Source organism: Phasianus colchicus, chromosome 1, assembly GCF_987193195.1.
Source record: "Phasianus colchicus chromosome 1, bPhaCol1.hap1.1, whole genome shotgun sequence".
NCBI lineage: Eukaryota > Metazoa > Chordata > Aves > Galliformes > Phasianidae > Phasianus > Phasianus colchicus.
In genome coordinates, this window is record NC_143436.1 from 34,298,353 (window position 1) to 34,315,791 (window position 17,439).

General features: G+C 42.1%; 1 protein-coding gene across 3 annotated transcripts in view; it reads left to right on the plus strand.

Annotated features, from left to right (window-relative positions):
* Nucleotides 1-16,786, plus strand: part of SRGAP1 (SLIT-ROBO Rho GTPase activating protein 1) — a 139,118-nt gene extending 122,332 nt beyond the window's left edge. For all 3 annotated transcript variants that reach the window (XM_031589527.2, XM_031589528.2, XM_090138322.1), the window contains 6 exons: nt 2,256-2,480; nt 3,155-3,234; nt 10,399-10,579; nt 11,150-11,284; nt 11,399-11,744; nt 13,781-16,786. In XM_031589527.2, coding sequence (XP_031445387.2) covers nt 2,256-2,480; nt 3,155-3,234; nt 10,399-10,579; nt 11,150-11,284; nt 11,399-11,744; nt 13,781-14,158 — 1,345 coding nt within the window. In that variant the 3' untranslated portion in view covers nt 14,159-16,786. The remainder of the gene's footprint in view (nt 1-2,255; nt 2,481-3,154; nt 3,235-10,398; nt 10,580-11,149; nt 11,285-11,398; nt 11,745-13,780) is intronic.
* Nucleotides 16,787-17,439: the final 653 nt, after the last annotated feature.

A 17,439-nucleotide genomic window follows, 5' to 3' on the forward strand; every position in this document is an offset into this window, starting at 1 on the left:
TAGACATACAGACTGACCAGAGTTATACAAGGTTGTATTTGGTACGTGGTCATGTTACCTACCTAAATCTACGCTCCCTACACAGGAATGCAATTCAGAAAGAGAAGAAATCTCTTACTGCCTCCAAACTGTTCCTGTTGCAGCTACAGAAAGAACATTCCCATAGTTTGACTTTCTGTAATCCAGTTTTTGCATATGTTCATATGGCCAAGAAGTCATCAGATTTCATGGCTAGAGGTCACCTGGCCTGGCCTCCTGCTCAAAGCTTCTAAAGGTAGATCAAGTTGCCCAAGGTCATAACCAGTCAGGTATTTCAAAGGACAGGGAACGCACAGCCTCTCTGGGTAATCTGACCCAGTGTTTGGTCAGCCTCACAGTGAACAATTTTCTTCCTTCTCTCAGCTGGGGTGTCTCTTGCTGTGCCATGTACCTGTTGCCTCTTATCCCTTTGATGTATACTTCCAAAAAAAGTTTCTCTCACGCTTGTGATTTTGAAGGTACAAGAATGCAGCTGTGTTTCTTTTTAGTCTTCTCTTCTTAAGGCTAAACAAACCCACTTCTCCCAGTGTTGCTTTGTACCCCTTATGCTCAAGCTCTCTAACCATCTCATTGGACTTGCACCAGTTCATCAGTCTCTCAAAACTAGACTTAGTACCTCATGCCCAGTATGGCAACATGAGTGCTAAGTGGAGTAGAATAATGAATTCCCTTGACCTGCTGATTTTGCATGTCCTAATACAGCTATGTATGCAACTACATCATCATCACCAGAGAACACACTGCTGAATCACAACCAACTTCATGTCCAGCAAGACTCTTGTGTTTTCCACTGAGAGCTGCTGTGCAGCAGTTAGCTCCAGACTGTGATGGTACATTCCAAGACAGGAGTAGGATCTTTCATTCATCCTTGCTTTAACTCGATAAAGTCCATGTTAATGCATCCCTCCATTTTGTCAAGGTCTAAATAGCAACCCTACACTTCAGTGTATCTCCTGCTCCCCACAGTGTGGCATCACCTGCAAGTTGGTTGAGTGTGCATTCCATCCTATTGCCCGGATCGTTCATGAAGATGTTGAACAGTATCAGCCCCAGTAATGAATCCAGAAGAGTATGGAATGATACCAGTCACCAGCAGAACTTGCCATATTTCACAATGATGATTTATGTGTTTTTTACACAAACATCTTGTACGCTTATGAAGTCTGCCTCAGCTTACATATCAATAGAAGTTTCTACTTCATTCAGTGCACAAGATATGAAAACATTGTGGCATAAACAGGGAGACCACGATTAATTTTACAAAGTAGTTATGAAGGCAGTCATTTTAAGGTTTGCCTCATTGGTTTGTATTGTTTGTAGATGGCAAACAGTCGTAAAATTCCCTTTCTAAAGGGAATATCCTGCTGTATTTAAATACAACCAAACATACTAATGCATATGCTGCTTCAGAGTACAGAACAGCACTAAGGTAAAGGATGTCTCAGCACTTCCAATTCCTTTCAACTGATCCTACACCAAACCACTCAAAAGCTAGAATGTCCGCTAGAAATTTTGGTGCTTTTGAATGCAGGAATAAAGAGCAACTTGTCATTCAAAAAAATAATATTGAAAACTAGTCATGTTTAATTTTCTACAGGAAAGAAGAGCTAGCAAAAATTGATTAATAAGATTAATCAGAACCTTTTATTTAGTTGCTTCCAAAATGAAACTTCTGTGGGAGCTTCTGAGCACAACACAAGTGTTACATAGTAAAAAAAAAAACTAGATGTCAGAAGAGTCTTTGCAAGATCGTGGAACTTAGTTACCTCCAGAATGCAATTCAGTCTGCTTGAGTTACATAGCAGGTGGATGGGAGATGTGCATCAAGGTCAGATGAGAAATGATATGCCTGTAATACTCACTTAGGATGCAGTCCACTTGGGCTTCCAGGGATGAAGGATGAGGAGAGATGAGACAAGGATGAGATGGATGCAGCAGCAGTCAGTGCATTTTACATTAGCCCATTAGGTCGGTGTATACTTTATAAACAGTTTAAGAACACATGCATAAATGTACATGTATGTGCTACATACTCACTCTGTAATGTATGTAAACTACTGAAGAAATTCCCTTTTTTGTTTTGTTGTGTTACATAGAATTGTGTCAGAGAGCAGGAAATCTCTGCATGGGGACAGAAAATTAAGTTTCTCCAGTTTCCTAAATAAGGTTAGTTACAGTGGAAAGGTCATTTTTTCTTGATTTTTCTTTTATTACAGCCTTTCACAGTACAGTGATGAAAACATGATGGACCCGTACAATCTGGCCATTTGTTTTGGGCCAACACTGATGCCTGTTCCAGACATACAAGATCAGGTGTCTTGTCAGGCACACGTGAATGAGATAATCAAAACTATCATCATCCATCATGAGGCTATTTTTCCAGATGCTAAGGAACTTGATGGCCCAGTGTATGAAAAATGCATGGCTGGAGATGACTACTGGTAAGTCAGAACACTATCCTTCTATCTCCTTAATAAAATCATTAGGCTGCTTGTCTGGGTAACTCCTGTGATAAAGAATCACTTTCAAAGAAGTATGGAGATAAATGAGAATGTAATTTAGGTTCATATAGGAAGGTTTTAGCTGTAAAACACGTGAAGCAAAGACAGTTATGATGAGGCTCCCTACGTTTTATGGAAGATTCTAGCCCTGTACTCAGCCAAATGATACCAGAATTCACAGTGTACTGAGCAGAGTCCACAGCCAGATAGGATCATAGCTGACCGGCTGAGAACCACTAGTTCAGAAGGGAGGTGAAACACTTCTAACAAATTTTCTTTTATGATGCCTTCCCCCTGCTCTCACACACTTTTCATAAATGAAAGGATTAGGAGATTTTTAATAGCTGAAGATGTTGTCTGAATGAGAGGTATTTAGACTTCTTTTGTAATTGTATATTCATAGCATGTCATGCAATTTGTGCTGCACATTACTTTATAACATTGTAAGAATACTTTTAAGTAATTACATGGGAGTGGCATATCACTGATATGTGTGGAAGATGTCAGTTACCTCCAGTGGACTGCGGGGGAGAGGGACTGGAGTTGAATGCTTGCTGAAGCATCCTTTTCCTGGTCTAGTTTCTCTCTCTGCTTGACCTTTTGTTTCCTTCCAGTGACAGCCCATACAGTGAACATGGTACATTAGAGGAAGTGGACCAGGATGCTAGTACAGAGCCCCATACCAGTGAAGACGGTATGCCCATTTTGTTATTGTTTCTTTGATAAGAATTAGTTTTACAGGTGTTTCATGCAGGCAGCCTTCTTCCCTTCCTAATTGTGTCTCATTTGAAAGAAGAGATTTTCAGTCCTGGTGTGCTGTAGCAAAGCCAGCATTTTTAGTCTTTGTGTTCTTTTTCACTCTGATCTATCTGTGTTTGGCCAGCTGTTTCCTTGTTCTCTTCTGGTTTGCCCTGCAGTCACAGGAAGGGCAAGAGAGAAACTATTTCAGTCAGCAAATACTGTTACACTATTTCTGATATAATGTAACATTTTTTGTGATTGTCTTTTGTCTGCAGAAGTTGAACTTAGCAAAAGTACGTTTTCAAATGTTTTATCTAAGGGTTATTTGTCATTCAAAATGCTCTATTTTGATATAGGTGTAAAAGCTGCTGCCATCTAGGAGACTTTTAACTACTGAAAAACATGTATTCACTCCAAGTAAAACTTCTGAACAAGTTATTCACAATATTGATCATAGACACTATGAAAGTTTCAGGTATCATTGATAACCATGAAAAAATTGATGCATCTTTGTTATATTAATTCCTTTTAACTAGATTCCATAAATAATAAAGGTCTGTTTGACTGTGACATACTTCAGTTGAACCATCCCTCTCATAAACTTCTGCCTGGTTAACAAGCAATTGTAATGGATGAAAAGAGGTGTCAAAATTGTTAAGTAGCCATTTAGAGGAGAAGAAATAAAATATTGCTTCCTGTAGAGAAGAGCAGCATCATGAATTCACTGCAGATCTGTCCAGCAGGCAACTCAGAGAGCAACAAGCACACCTGCACTTATAGCCAGTGCAAACAAAAGGTACCTCTTGATCATATTAGAGGATGCATGGAAGGAGGAAGAGGTAGAGAGGGGAGAGGGAGAGGAGGAAGGGAGCTACAGCAAGAAAGGAAATTATTTCTTTTTTAAAAAAGTAATTTATAAGGGTTATTAGATAGGAGTTGGGAAAACTGCCATAGAGAAGGGAAACAGTAAGAGTTTCCTGTAGGAAACTTAACTACATTTGTCTTAATGCATACAAAACATGCAGGCAGTTGTTTAAGTGTAGCTGTGCCTGTCTGCTTTGTCATGCAGACAAGCTGCCTGTGACAGATTGCTGTCTGTTCCCCTTTGCTGGGGTGAGGAGAGGCAGGCAGAGTCTTATCAATGCACCTGTTTGGAAGGGAAACACACTTGAGTGGGTAAGCGTCACATAGGGATAAAAAAAACTGAAAGGAGAATAGAAGTCTCTTCTTATTTTTGTGCCTAGGTTTATGCCCATGCCTACACCTACTGTTGGGAATATTGGCAGTTTTATGAGTGATCCTGTGCATGTGATCATCTTGACCACCTATGTAGCGCTAAAAACACCTTCCTTATACAGTACAGCACCGTTAAATGATGTGAACAAACTCATAAATACACCTTACCTTTCCAAGATAGCATAGCCATACTTTAGGATACATCCTTGTATTAGAGGTATCAAGCCAATCAGAAGCTGAAGAATTCCATCTACCTCTCATTTAGGGCATAAATGAAGTGAGTAGTGAAGTGCAGGCAGCGCACCAGTGCTGTGTGTAAGGGCCAACTGTGGGGGCCCATGGCCAAAATGGCAGAGTATTAAGTGGGCAGGGAAGAGAAGTGCAGTTTTTCATCTGCAGATGGAGGTGGTTACCTCAAAACCAAGCTTAGGAAAGATGAAAACATTAGAGGAATAAGAATGTCCCTATTCAGGCTATGAAAATATGTAGTGTGTTACCTGGGGCTCAGTAATTGTGGCTCTACCCCACCATTTGTCATAAAAACGATTTTATATTACTGTTCTGTTGCTACTTGTATTACAACTGTGTCCTTGATGGAAACAAACCCTGAAGAAAAGAGCTGTCAACAGAACAGAGAAATTGAGCTGCTGGGTATGTGTGGTTTTTGTTCACCAGATGGGCCAGCAATTAGTTGTCCCATCACACCTTTTTAATCCATTCAGTTCTGAAAGGAAGACATTTGTGCTTACAGCAAAATAATTGTTAGCACAAAAATATTTCTAATCTAGCAAAATACTGTTGCAAAGACAAAGATTAGCAAGCCTCTGGGTTGCACACAAAGCCCTGTTGGCCTTCAGTTCTCACTCAGCCTGCAACCTTTAACTCTTTTGTTTCCATGGATAGGAGCTTTCAGTTATAATAGTTTTTCAGTTATAATCATTTTTCTAATGTAGGCTACAGGCACTAAATTAAGTGCATCTACCATCTCACATTTATTCCAACGTGCTTATTTATATATTTCTTTGGACAAATCTTTTTATTAAATGTTCTTTGTGCCAAATGTGAGAATAGGTGAGAATTGTGTGCAGTTTGCATATCAAATCTCATGAGGGCCACTGATCAACCTGTGGTGGACCTAAAGAGTCTGGAGTGTTTGGGGGAATTGAATATGACTGATTCCTTGATTGTAGACTGGATTTGTCACTGCCACTGTTATGTGGATAAGGGGAGGCATGAGGTTGTTGTATTGATCAGACATGTGGTACTCACCCTGTTGGGAGGTGAAAGAAGCAAATTCGTGTAAATTTCAATTAATGCTGAAAATCTGATTAGGTTTATTCTGAAATGTTCTGGACATACCCAAGACCAAGGAGCTAACTTCATAGGAATTACAGGGTTATTGAAACATAATCCAGAGGCTATGATCAAAAGCCAAAGGATTTACTTTTCTGTTATTGTTGCTTTAAGAATTGCTTGCTATATAAACTTGAACTGCATGTGAATCTCTCTGCTCTTAGTAGAAAAAATCCATCTGTATCTGCTAGTTCAGCAGCACTAGGAGTGTTTAATTACAATGTACTGAACAACCAGACTTTTTAAAAATTAAAAAAACTTAATATGTCTACAGAGGTAACATCTGGAGGCTTGGGGAAAAGATGGCTGCAACTTGTAATTGAGTATATAAATACTTCATAACTGCTTAGTTTTAAGCAGATAAGTACTCATTTTTCTTCTGAGGCCGCTCATCTTTGTTTATTTCTGTTGATCACTGGAAAGGGAAAAGAAAAAGAGAAAGTGATGCGTTACATTTCATGAGGCATTACACTGCATGATACTAAACCAGATCTGAAGGTTGGTGGCCCTGCCTGTGGCAGGGGAGTTGGAACCAGGTGATCCTTGGAGTCCCTTCCAACCCAAACCATTCTATGATTCTCTGATGCATTTTACTGTAGTGTTTCTGGGTTTTCATAAATATAGGTAAAGTATCCCTATTAAGGGAATCACATACCTTTCTTTTCCTCCTAATCCGGAAATGAGGTCTAATTTGTGAAGTTTGGAACATATGTACTCACACGTAGACACTGAAAAATCTATCTGTAATTTTGCAACGGAACATTTCCCTGAAAGTGCCTCTGCAGTAAAGATTCAAACTGTGAAGGATGTTGTTTATGTTTTGCTCAAGCAGTCTTTAGAATACTTCTTTTACCTGCTGGATTTTTTTTATTCCTGTTGGGGTGTATGAAAAGGCTAGATTTGTTTTCAAAGGAAGTAAATGAGAATTTCCTGAGGAAGTCAAACAGATGGTTGTTTCTCCTGGGAAAACATGCATACAATTAATGTCATGCTGTTCATAGATGTCTCATAAACATAGGATAAGAACTGAGACGGTAGTTCTGCTGGAGACAAAAATTAAAGGGACGTGGAAGGCTCTAAATTAATGCTGTGTCCCCAACATGTAATGTTTATATTATTTTTCAGTAGTTCATTCTGTTAAAACCTGTCCTACCAACATTTCTTTGCTTTTGTTGCTCCCCAGTCAGAGCACTGCTGTCCTGAGGGCAAGACTTTGCAAAAGCAAAGCTGCTTTTCTGTGGTGGGGTGCAGAAGAGGCAGAAGAGATCAGGAGATAGGAGATAGCTTCTTCCCAGAGGATGTGAGGACACAGCGTATTCCCAACAGGCAGGGTACCCGGAGTAACTGAGGATGTGTACAGCAACAGCAGCCCTCCTGAGAAGTGCAGGGAGTCATCATCCCTCTCAGCCTTAGCTCCTCGTGCCCCAAGGTGCAGAGAGCAGCCTGGTGCCACCCTAATGCTGCCACCACTGCAGGGGGGCCAATACTACATCTGGAACTGAGATTGCAAAGTTAAAATTAGCGCTTATGTTTCCTATGCCTCTTCTGCTCTCCCCTGGAGAATGTCTGGGTTTGGATAGCTCTGCTCACTGTCCATCTGACCTTCACTTCTGAGCACACCACAACATAACGTGCTGAAGGGTGGTAGTAATCACAACAGAACTCGGGATCATAAAGTAGCGAGAACAAAGCTGGCTGTAATCAAGTCCCTAAAGCTTCTCCCTCAGTACTTCAGTTTGTCCTAATTTTTCACTGCCTTATATTTGCCTGAATCACTGGAGATGATTGCTGGTGAGATCATATATGTCACCAAATGCTCCTTGCTGCTCCAGGCAAATGCCCCCAGGTATTGACAGAGCAGTGCAATTACATTTCCCTCCAAGCTGTCAATTTTACTGTTAGACACTGCAGTTCAGTGCCACGCAGAGTTTGAAATACAGATCCCAAATTCAGCTTTCATTGCCTTTGCTTTCTTTAAAAAATATTTCAAAGAAAAATTGTCTGCCAGTCGGTAACCTTGGTATTAAATGGCGTAGCTTCTCAACATGCATTTATTTCTAAGAGTAACTATCATGGTACTTTGGTTTTAAAGATCAGAGTTTGACCTATATGAATTGCTAACATTAATTGCTGTTTAAAAAATAAAACCTGAGTGCTGTTTGCTACAGGAAAGTTCTATCCATGTAACAGGAATATTCAAGCAAGGAAAACTCCCCTTTCAAAACAGTAAAACCTGTCTGAATGTATTTTTAGTTCCGTTAATAAAACTGTGAGATTTACTGGCCTTTCATCCATGAAGAAGAAGGATTTGTTTCTGAAATCTGTCAAACGTCTCAAAAGTCACATCTGTTATCAGTACATTACCAGTTCGTGTACCTCTGACATGATTCTGCTGAGGCACTGGCACAGGTTGCCCATAGAGGTGGTGGATGCCCCGTCCCTGGAGATGCTCAAGGTCAGGCTGGGGAGGCTCTGAGCAGCCTGATGGAGCTGTAGCTGTCCCTGTTCATTGCAGGGAGTTGCAATGAGGTTTTTTTCCAACTCAAAAGATTGTATGAAAATATGTCAGTCTGTAGTGAGGTGCAGGCAATGGAGATACAGAAGGCAGATTTTCATCATGTGCTATGCTTGCATTAGCGTAATTCCATTGAGGGAGATATACCTAATTCTGGTTCGGTCCATTAATTGTAAATAAAAAGACATTTAGAGCTGTACACTCTAGTGTGGGATACTATATGATCTGTTGAAATTAGCAGAGAAACAGGAAATCCCATAACGAGTCAACTTAAGGGTTTATCAGTCAGTCCAGTATCTGTGATCTTTATCAGTTCACTTCAGAGAATGTCAGAGAAAATTATGTCTGGGCAACTTGGGATCTTATTTGCTGGAAAAATTGGTGGGGTTTTTTGTTTGTTTTTTTGTTTGTTTGTTTCTTTGTTTTGGGGGCGTGTTGGGTTTCTTTTTTGTTATTGTTTTGTTGCTTTTTTAGCATTTCAAATTTTACCCATTAGTGAGCAAGTCACTCTCTGAAGCCTGGGCACTTCTGCTTCTGAGTTCTTGACCCATTCTTCCATAGCCCATTAGCTTGCTTGTTGGCTCAGAGTCATGTCCATGCAATCTTGTCCTTTTGAATTCTACCTGAGTCCAGTAATATCTTTGTGTAATGAGTCGCACAAGAGACACGTATGACATGTAAAAACCGTGTTCCCTTCTATCACTGTTAGGTTATTGCAGTTTAGTTTAATATTGCTTTCTTAGGACACAATGGAGGATAAATGCACATTTAATTTGCTTTCTCTTCCCATGGTAGTAGTGTCTTTCCTTGCCTGTACCAGCTCTGTCACATCTGTACTTCATGTTAGAGAGATTCTGTAGATAGAATATCTAGAAATACAAACAAGAGTGTGTGTTAGAACACATCACTGATGTATACACCAGCATTAAATTTTTCCAGATTTCCCAGATTGTTTCCATTTATGCCCCCTTTACTCTCTTTTCAAGTCAGAAAAAAAAAAAGAAACCTCTCACCACCCCTGGGGAATGCCTGTCAGTGAGCCATCCAGCAGTGGTGTGTTTTGAAGAATTAACCCTGTTATTACCAAGTTCTTAGTTGCATTTATGTAATTGATTTATTTTAGTGTGCACTACTTTTTTGTTGTAGAAGTTATTTCCCCATGGCCCTGTATGCCACCTCAGGAAAGCTTCTGGTGTTACAGCTTTGACCCAAGCTGAGCACTCTGCAGTTTGCTACAGCACGGCCACGCAAACAGCAGGGCACCAGGCAGCCTTTTATGGGCTGGGCAAGTCATTAAAACAAATAGCTACAAACTGTGGCCTCGATAAAGGTACAGTCATTATGTTTGCTTACTGCAGGATGAAGTTAATTTTAAAATGTACAAAATGTTGTCATAAAGGGACAGTGGCTTTTATTACACATGTGGCCCTTTGGGGAATTACTGCCTCAGCAATTTTAATTTGCACCAGACAGAAAGTTGCTATGCTAGTCATTAGCCCAGATGTTAATTTCCACCTAAATTTCGTTCTGGTTGTATAAAAAAATGGTTATTTCAGAGATCCTACTTTGAGTTATTCAAACCAACAGTGTATTCATTTTTAAAATGGTATTTTGCAGGATTGTCTTAAGGCATTCTCATTGTCCTTATCACATTGCTTCCTTAGATCTCCAGTTGTTCAGTTTGTTCATCCTACATTCGGAGGTCCTCATTGCCTTGCCTCCATCCCATACTCAGCCATGAAAGAGCCCTTGCTCTGTAGGTTGAGCCCTCTCTGCTGTTGTGCCATTGGAGTCTGCTGTTATGTACCCAAGTGTCTCATGCTTTGGGCACAGGTTGTGTTTCTTTGTAAGAGACATGTTACAATGACTGCTTGAAGTCTGCCTTAGCTCAGCTGATCTCTGTCTGCTCTGCTCAGTGAGAGTGAGCATGAAGAAAGTGCAATAAGTGGGTTTGATGAAGCCAAAACGCACTCCATGGAATCTGATAACCACTCTTTTTTCCTCCCTACCCAGAGTGTGAGCCCATAGAAGCTATAGCCAAGTTTGACTACATTGGAAGATCTGCACGAGAACTCTCTTTCAAAAAAGGAGCTTCCCTTCTCCTGTATCATCGAGCATCTGAAGACTGGTGGGAAGGAAGGCACAATGGAATCGATGGCCTTGTCCCTCACCAGTACATAGTGGTGCAAGATATGTAAGCAGTGTCTCGTGCAGCAGGGCTCTTGGTGGGGTGTAAGAGCATACTGAAGCAATTAACAAGTCATTTCCAAATGAGACAGTGCTTTGAAGGCTCAGATAAGTTAAACATTTGCCTTCTAAGCAGCATCTCTCTGTCTGTATTACCTCAAATTGGTAGCTCTTAATCAAAAGCCACTGCTTGGCTAAGCAACTTGGTGGATGTGTTCACAGTTCATGAAGAGATAGGTGCTACTGCACCTGTTTTAATCTGTCTATCTTTTTCTAGCAGTTACTGATAGCTCAGAACAGCAAGGGGCGGAGAAGAGCAGCCCTGAGCTCTTGTTTTACAGTATTAAGCGTGTGCATTGCCAAGGATGACAAAGTTGTTTACAGAAATGTTACATGCAAACAGAAAGAGCTCGGTAATCAGAAGGATTATAAGTGATTTTTGGAGACTCAGAGAGGCTGCAGTGCATTATGACGTGCTTGGAATTCCTTAAAGGGGATTAACACCTGGGAGTGCCAAGATGCTCTCTGTCACACCTGATTCTCTGACCTCTAATCTCACTGTTTGTGTTCTGCTCAGGGATGATACTTTCTCTGATACACTGAGCCAAAAAGCAGACAGTGAGGCCAGCAGTGGACCTATAACTGAGGACAAGTCATCATCAAAGGACATGAATTCTCCCACAGATCGTCATTCTGACGTATATTTAGGAAGGTACGTTTGAGGTTTTCAGTAGTACTGCTCACAGCTCAGGTAATACACCAATTCTTGACGTGTTTGTGGTGGATCACTACAACTCGTACTGTGACTGCTTATTCATTCATACAGGCAAAGAAAGAGATCAGAACCTCCACCTCCTCTAAGGCGCCCTGGCAGAAGCAGTGATGGTCACTGCCCAGTACACCCCCCTCACCCTCTCTCCAATTCATCCGTGGAGCTGGGATCCCCCAACCTGGCGACTCACTGCAGTCCCAGAGCCCTCCTTCAAAACCGCAACCTCAATGCAGACAGCCCTGAAAGGAGACGTAGGCCTGGGCATGGCAGTCTCACCAACATCAGTAGGCATGATTCTCTGAAGAAGATTGATAGCCCTCCAATCAGAAGATCTACGTCATCTGGTCAGTATACAGGTTTCAATGATCATAAGCCACTGGACCCAGAGTCAATAGCTCAGGTTTGTGCCTTTTTTTTCCCCACTCACTCTTTCAATAGGGGCAAATCTCAGTGAACAGCATAGCATGGGGGGGGGGAGGGGAGGGTACACTAGTATGAGTGTGCAGGAGAATATCCTACTTAGCTTTCTAAACAGTGCATGTGAAGGAAAACACGTTAAGAGATCCTGAGTGGAGAAGCACAAGGGGAATAGATGTTGCAGAAGCAATAAAAAGAAATAATTTCCTGTTATACCATAACGAAATTGCCTCTGCCACACACTCTGCCAGGATAATAAATGATTGCAATGGTTACGTAAGTCTCTGTGCTCTGATGAAGGCAAGCCTAATCTAACATGCATGTAATTAGTGTTCAATTATTTCTGAGTGTTATGGTACGCAGCAAAGTGCTTTGACTGGCTAGTAGCTGCCTTTGTCATTCAAAGCACAGATTTACATTCTGGAGTCTTGTGAAGTGTAAATCGTATTTAGCTTTCATATAGATCATATGTGGTTCATACAGTGCAATTATTTGATGCTTGTAGTTGTTCCTTAGAACATAAAATGCAAGAAGTTGCCCTGTTGTAAATCCATGTGGTCCCCATGAGAACCCTTCAACAGTTTCATTCCTATCAGTGAAATGACAAGAAGGGTGGAACAGGGAGCACCCGATCATCACATTGGTCATTGTGAAAGTGGGAAGAAATGCTTTGTGGTGAGGATGGTGAGAGACTGGGACGGGTAGCCCAGCAAGACTGGGGATGCCTCCCCCCGGAAGCATTCAGGGCTAGGCTGGATGGGGCTTTGAACAACCTGGTTTAGAGGGAGGTGTCCCTGCCTATAGCAGGGGGTTGGAACTATGTAATCTTAAAGGTCTCTTCCAGCACAAACCATTCTATGATTCTGTGATGGTGCAAAACTGGTAGCAGGGAGCTCTTGAACAAATGAATACTTCTGTCTTCAAAACTCAGGTTTTGTGTAGATAGAATAATGTGATTATCAGGGGCACCCTCAGGGTACAGTATGATTGCAGAAATATTTTCCAATAACACTGGCACTCGTGTTTTAAAATTTCATGTACTGACGATGCTTGCTTTCAAACTCAGCTTCCAACAAGGGACACGGGGGACTGTCATGGTTGGGTCAGAAAGCTGAACCACTACTAGAGAGTTAGAAAATCTAAATGTTGTTACTGTTTTGTTTTACTCTAAGTTGTTTATTTACTTTTCTTGAGCCACACATAGTGCTGTTTGGCTCAAGCTATCATTTTTCACACCTAAACTAGTGATAATTTGGCTGTGAAAGAACCTGAACTTTGCTTAACCTACATGAAAGTTCTTGTGAGTAAGCAAGGAACATTAGATATTTAACCTCAGTTCTATCTCAGTACCACTGAGAATAAATAAATCAATGCTGGTGCTTTCTTTCAATATTTGTGCTGGAAAACCTAATAGAAAAAAAAACAGTTTCTAAGATAAACTCATGGAACAATGATATCTTGGAGTTTTTCTGCTTAAAATTTAACTTGGAGAAACAGGAGAGAAGAGCTGACAGGCATGCAGGCACGACTTCCTTAGAAAACGTGGTCGTAAGCCCTGTAGGCAGTGCTCATCCTGAACACCTGAGTGCTGAGGGTTGCAGCCAACTAAGAGCCAGCAAATAGGACAAAATCTAAAGAGCTGGCATTACTGCAAAGATGCAAGAAATCTTCTCAGTTAAATAAAAATGCCATGAAGCAAATGTTCATTGCCCTAACTGTCACCTAATAAAATTATTTCCAGGTTTTGGCTTAATAGATTTTTTTAACAGTTGAGATGGATTTTGACTAATGTCGCGTAAGCAGGTTAAATTTCGCAGCGTTCAGCCAGACTGCAGACTTGTCAATTGTAACATGTTTCAAATAAATCCGGTGCAAATTGGCTTCAGCACTCTAATATTCATTAAAGAGAGGATAGCCGGCAAGTTAATTCATGCATTTTGCACCCCTCCCTGCTCCTCCTGCTCTGCGTGTTCAGTAGCAGCTCCAATGACGTGCCGCTGTCTCTGTGCTCTGACCCAGGACATTGAGGAGACGATGAACACGGCGCTGAACGAGCTGCGGGAGCTGGAGAGGCAGAGCTCCGCCAAGCACGCCCCGGACGTCGTGCTGGACACCTTGGAACAGATGAAGAACAGCCCCACCCCCGCCACCTCCACAGAGTCACTGAGCCCCCTCCATAGCGTGGTTTTACGGAGCTCTGAGCCTCAGATTCGCCGTAGCACTAGTTCTTCCAGTGACACCATGAGTACTTTCAAGCCCATGGTGGCCCCTAGAATGGGAGTGCAGCTGAAACCTCCCGCTCTTAGGCCAAAACCTATTGTTCTTCCAAAAACAAACCCTAGCATAGGGCCTTCCCCTCCTTCCCAGGGTCCAGCAGACAAATCTTGCACAATGTAGAAGCTCAGCCACCCACAGCGCCCGGCTGGAGTATGCTAGGGAAAGAAATGGATTAACGATAGAAGTCAGGGCTCCATAACATCATTTGTTCATGTTTATAACTGGAGAGGCTTCGTTTTTCAGTGTTTTTGAATGTATTGTCTGAAAGTAGCTACATTAACATGGGCATTTGTATTTTGTATGGTTTCAATTAAAAGAAAAACTGGACAATTGTGCATCATTTTAAAAGAAAACAAACATACACTTACTTGAAAACTTGATGCTGCACCGTTTGTAATAAAATCAACACGGATCACAAACAGCTTGCCACGTTGTACCGTATTTCACAGTCTTACTGTAACTATGTAATAACAGATCCTGCACAAAAATAAGGGGCAGGGAGGGGGGTATCAGAGAGGTGGAACCTCTCATTTCTGGGTCACCAAAACAATTCTGAAGCAAGTTAGGAAGAGCTGAAATACAGCATGTGAGGGTTAAGTGTCTGTGTGGAATGTCTAAGTCATCTCAGGCCACAGTTCCTATTTAAGACACACACAAAGCAAAAAAGCCACCACAGCTCTCACAATTGGCACCAGTTTTTAGCTTTCTTGTTGTCAGTCTCACTTTGGGACAGGTGCTGAATAGATCTGGAGATCACACTGCTCTGCTCTCACTGATAAAAAGCAGCATCCCAGGCCACAGCTAACGCATCTCCAGGATAGTATCAAGAAACTCCTCTTGCCACCAACCTAGACCTTCATTCCCCAATACTGCATTTTTCACAAGAGCTAACTTCATTTAAAGTTGCTAGCTGGGCGAGCCAGGCTTTGGGAAGCGTGTGACTGTCGGTCCATTTGGCAGGCTGGTAGGCAGTTAAAGAGATCAGCTACGCAGTCATTCAGCAAAGTATCCCATTGACTTTATTGCTCAGTGACAGACTAAAAATGTGATTTGAGCTGCCCCAGCCCCAGCGCTGCTGGTTGTCTCTCAGCACTGTGCTGACTGCAGCCCCACAGGGCGCTCTGCAGGCGGGCTGCCCCACACAGGTCTGGGCTCACCCACAGAACAGGCAGCTGTTCTACCACCTGGATTCAACCTGACTCAGGTTTTCCATAACCACTTTTTCCTCTCTTGTTTGTTTTTTTGTTTTTTTTTTTTGTTTTTTTTTACCAGAAATCAGTACCTTTCTTATGCCTATGTGTGAGTGAAGATTGTCAGCTTTGCTTAGCACTCTGTTGTTGAGCTTTGCTCCACGTGAACTAAATGTACGGCTGCTCAGCACATTGCAGCAGTAAGCCATCAGATGATTTCTGTGAGTAAGATTTCCAACATCCAACCCATAAAATAAGTTCTAGTGAAGAGGATGGGGAGAAAAAATCCATAGTAGTCCAGCTATGGGAGTAGCACAGGCTTTGAGATCTCTCTTCCCATGCGTTATTTAAGACCTCGCCAATGGAGAACTTTAAGTTGCCCCATTCACTACACATAATTCAGTCTGGGAGACGAAGAGTGGTGACAGCTTTTGATACAGTCAGTTACTGAGGTGGCATAATTTAGGAGCAACTTACTCCTATCGTGATTTACACTTTGTAGAGAGATAACACAAAGCCCCAAAGAAAAGCATCCCATTAAATGCATTGGAGAGCCCACCCATCTGGGCTCCCCCACCACTCCCACTATGTGCAAACCCATCATCAACCCCACTGCAGGCTGTCCTCTGTCCCATTGAGAAGCAAAGTCTGGATTCCCAGAGCACAGCGTAGGCAGTGGCTCCACAGCCCAGTTAGTGCTGCTCTCTGGGGTCTGCACACGCCTTCGGGACCAGGAGATCAGTGCCAGCGGTTCCTCAGTTTACTAGAAACAGTGAAACAAACTGGAATTCCAGCTGTCATTGACACGCAGTTGTAGTCTGGCACTCTTTAAATAACCTACCTGGCATAATTGAGATGGATGCCTGTATCTTTAAATTGCATAGGGAATTTTGTATGTTTAAATAAATAACTGTACTGAACTCCATAATGCTTATATTAGAAATTGTTTAGCAAAAGAAAATATTAGAAACAGTGCATTTAGTGAATGCATCCACTTAGTGCATTCACACAGTTAAATGTGTAGTTCGATGGTAATTATAGATAATTAAAAGTATAGTAAGTGGATATGTAACAGGAAAGACTGCTACAACTACAGACGTACTAAAGGGTAACTCCTGCACACCTAATCGAGTCAGTATTGTCCTTTACTGTCAAGTTTGATGAATTGCAGTACTGGTAGCTTCCTGCTTGTTGACTGTTACCTACTTGTGTCAATGTACATCTGTAGTATGTACATGTGAAAGTGCCTTTAAATTTTAGAGGAGCTTTAGCCTTGCTCTTGTACTGTTGCATTTCCATTGCATCCTTCCCTGTTTGTGTATGGCTGCATTCCCATTGCATTCCTTCCATTCTCGAAGAACAAACAAAAACATGGATACTTCACGGTTCTGGAAGAGAAATGCACTGTTAATCTGTTGTGACAATGCACTTTTATGTATAGTACTGTACATTTTGGCATGTACCATTACAAGCTTCAGTATACATTCAGGTTTGTTCCTCATAGTGTATCTTTATAATAAAGAAGATAGTTCTGTCTGTGCGTGTAGTTTTGATGGGTCAACCTCCGTATCATCTGGCGTGGGTTTCTCATTTATCCTTACCTTCCCCATGAGAGAAGAACCAGCGTTCCCTCGCCACCCACACCCACCCTGCATCAGATCTCCATCCCGGCCTGAAGCAGTGCTTGTTCCCAGACAGGATGCTTCCTAATTAACGAGCACCATCCCCATACGCTCACCAAAGTCCCTCCAACTTACAGTGGTTTGAAGGAGGAGAAAAGCCTTTTCAAAACAAGCATTTTGGATGCTTGCTTAAACCCAAAGTGAGTGAGGGGAGCCATCCAGGGCTGTGGGAGCCATCTTGGGCTGTGGGCTTCTTGGACTTGTGTCGCTGCCCTCACTACCACTTTCCATACAGGTTCTGCAAACCCACAGCAACATTCTTGGTGGGCCCATCCGTCAGCCTGCAGTGCCAGCCTCTGTGTTCCGGCACCCAGTGACCTACTTTAAGTACTTCTTCTCGTCCTCTGCCGCACAAAAGCCAGCTCAGAGCTGCAGGAAAGGCAGGCACTGGTCGTCCCTCACTCAGGGCCCTGCATAGCCCAGAGGAAGTGTAACCTAATTCCTGCACTCAGCTGCCGCAGGGAGAGGCTTCTGTGGCAGCTTTCAACGTATTTTAAAACAAAAGGGAAATGACGGGTTGAGGAGTACC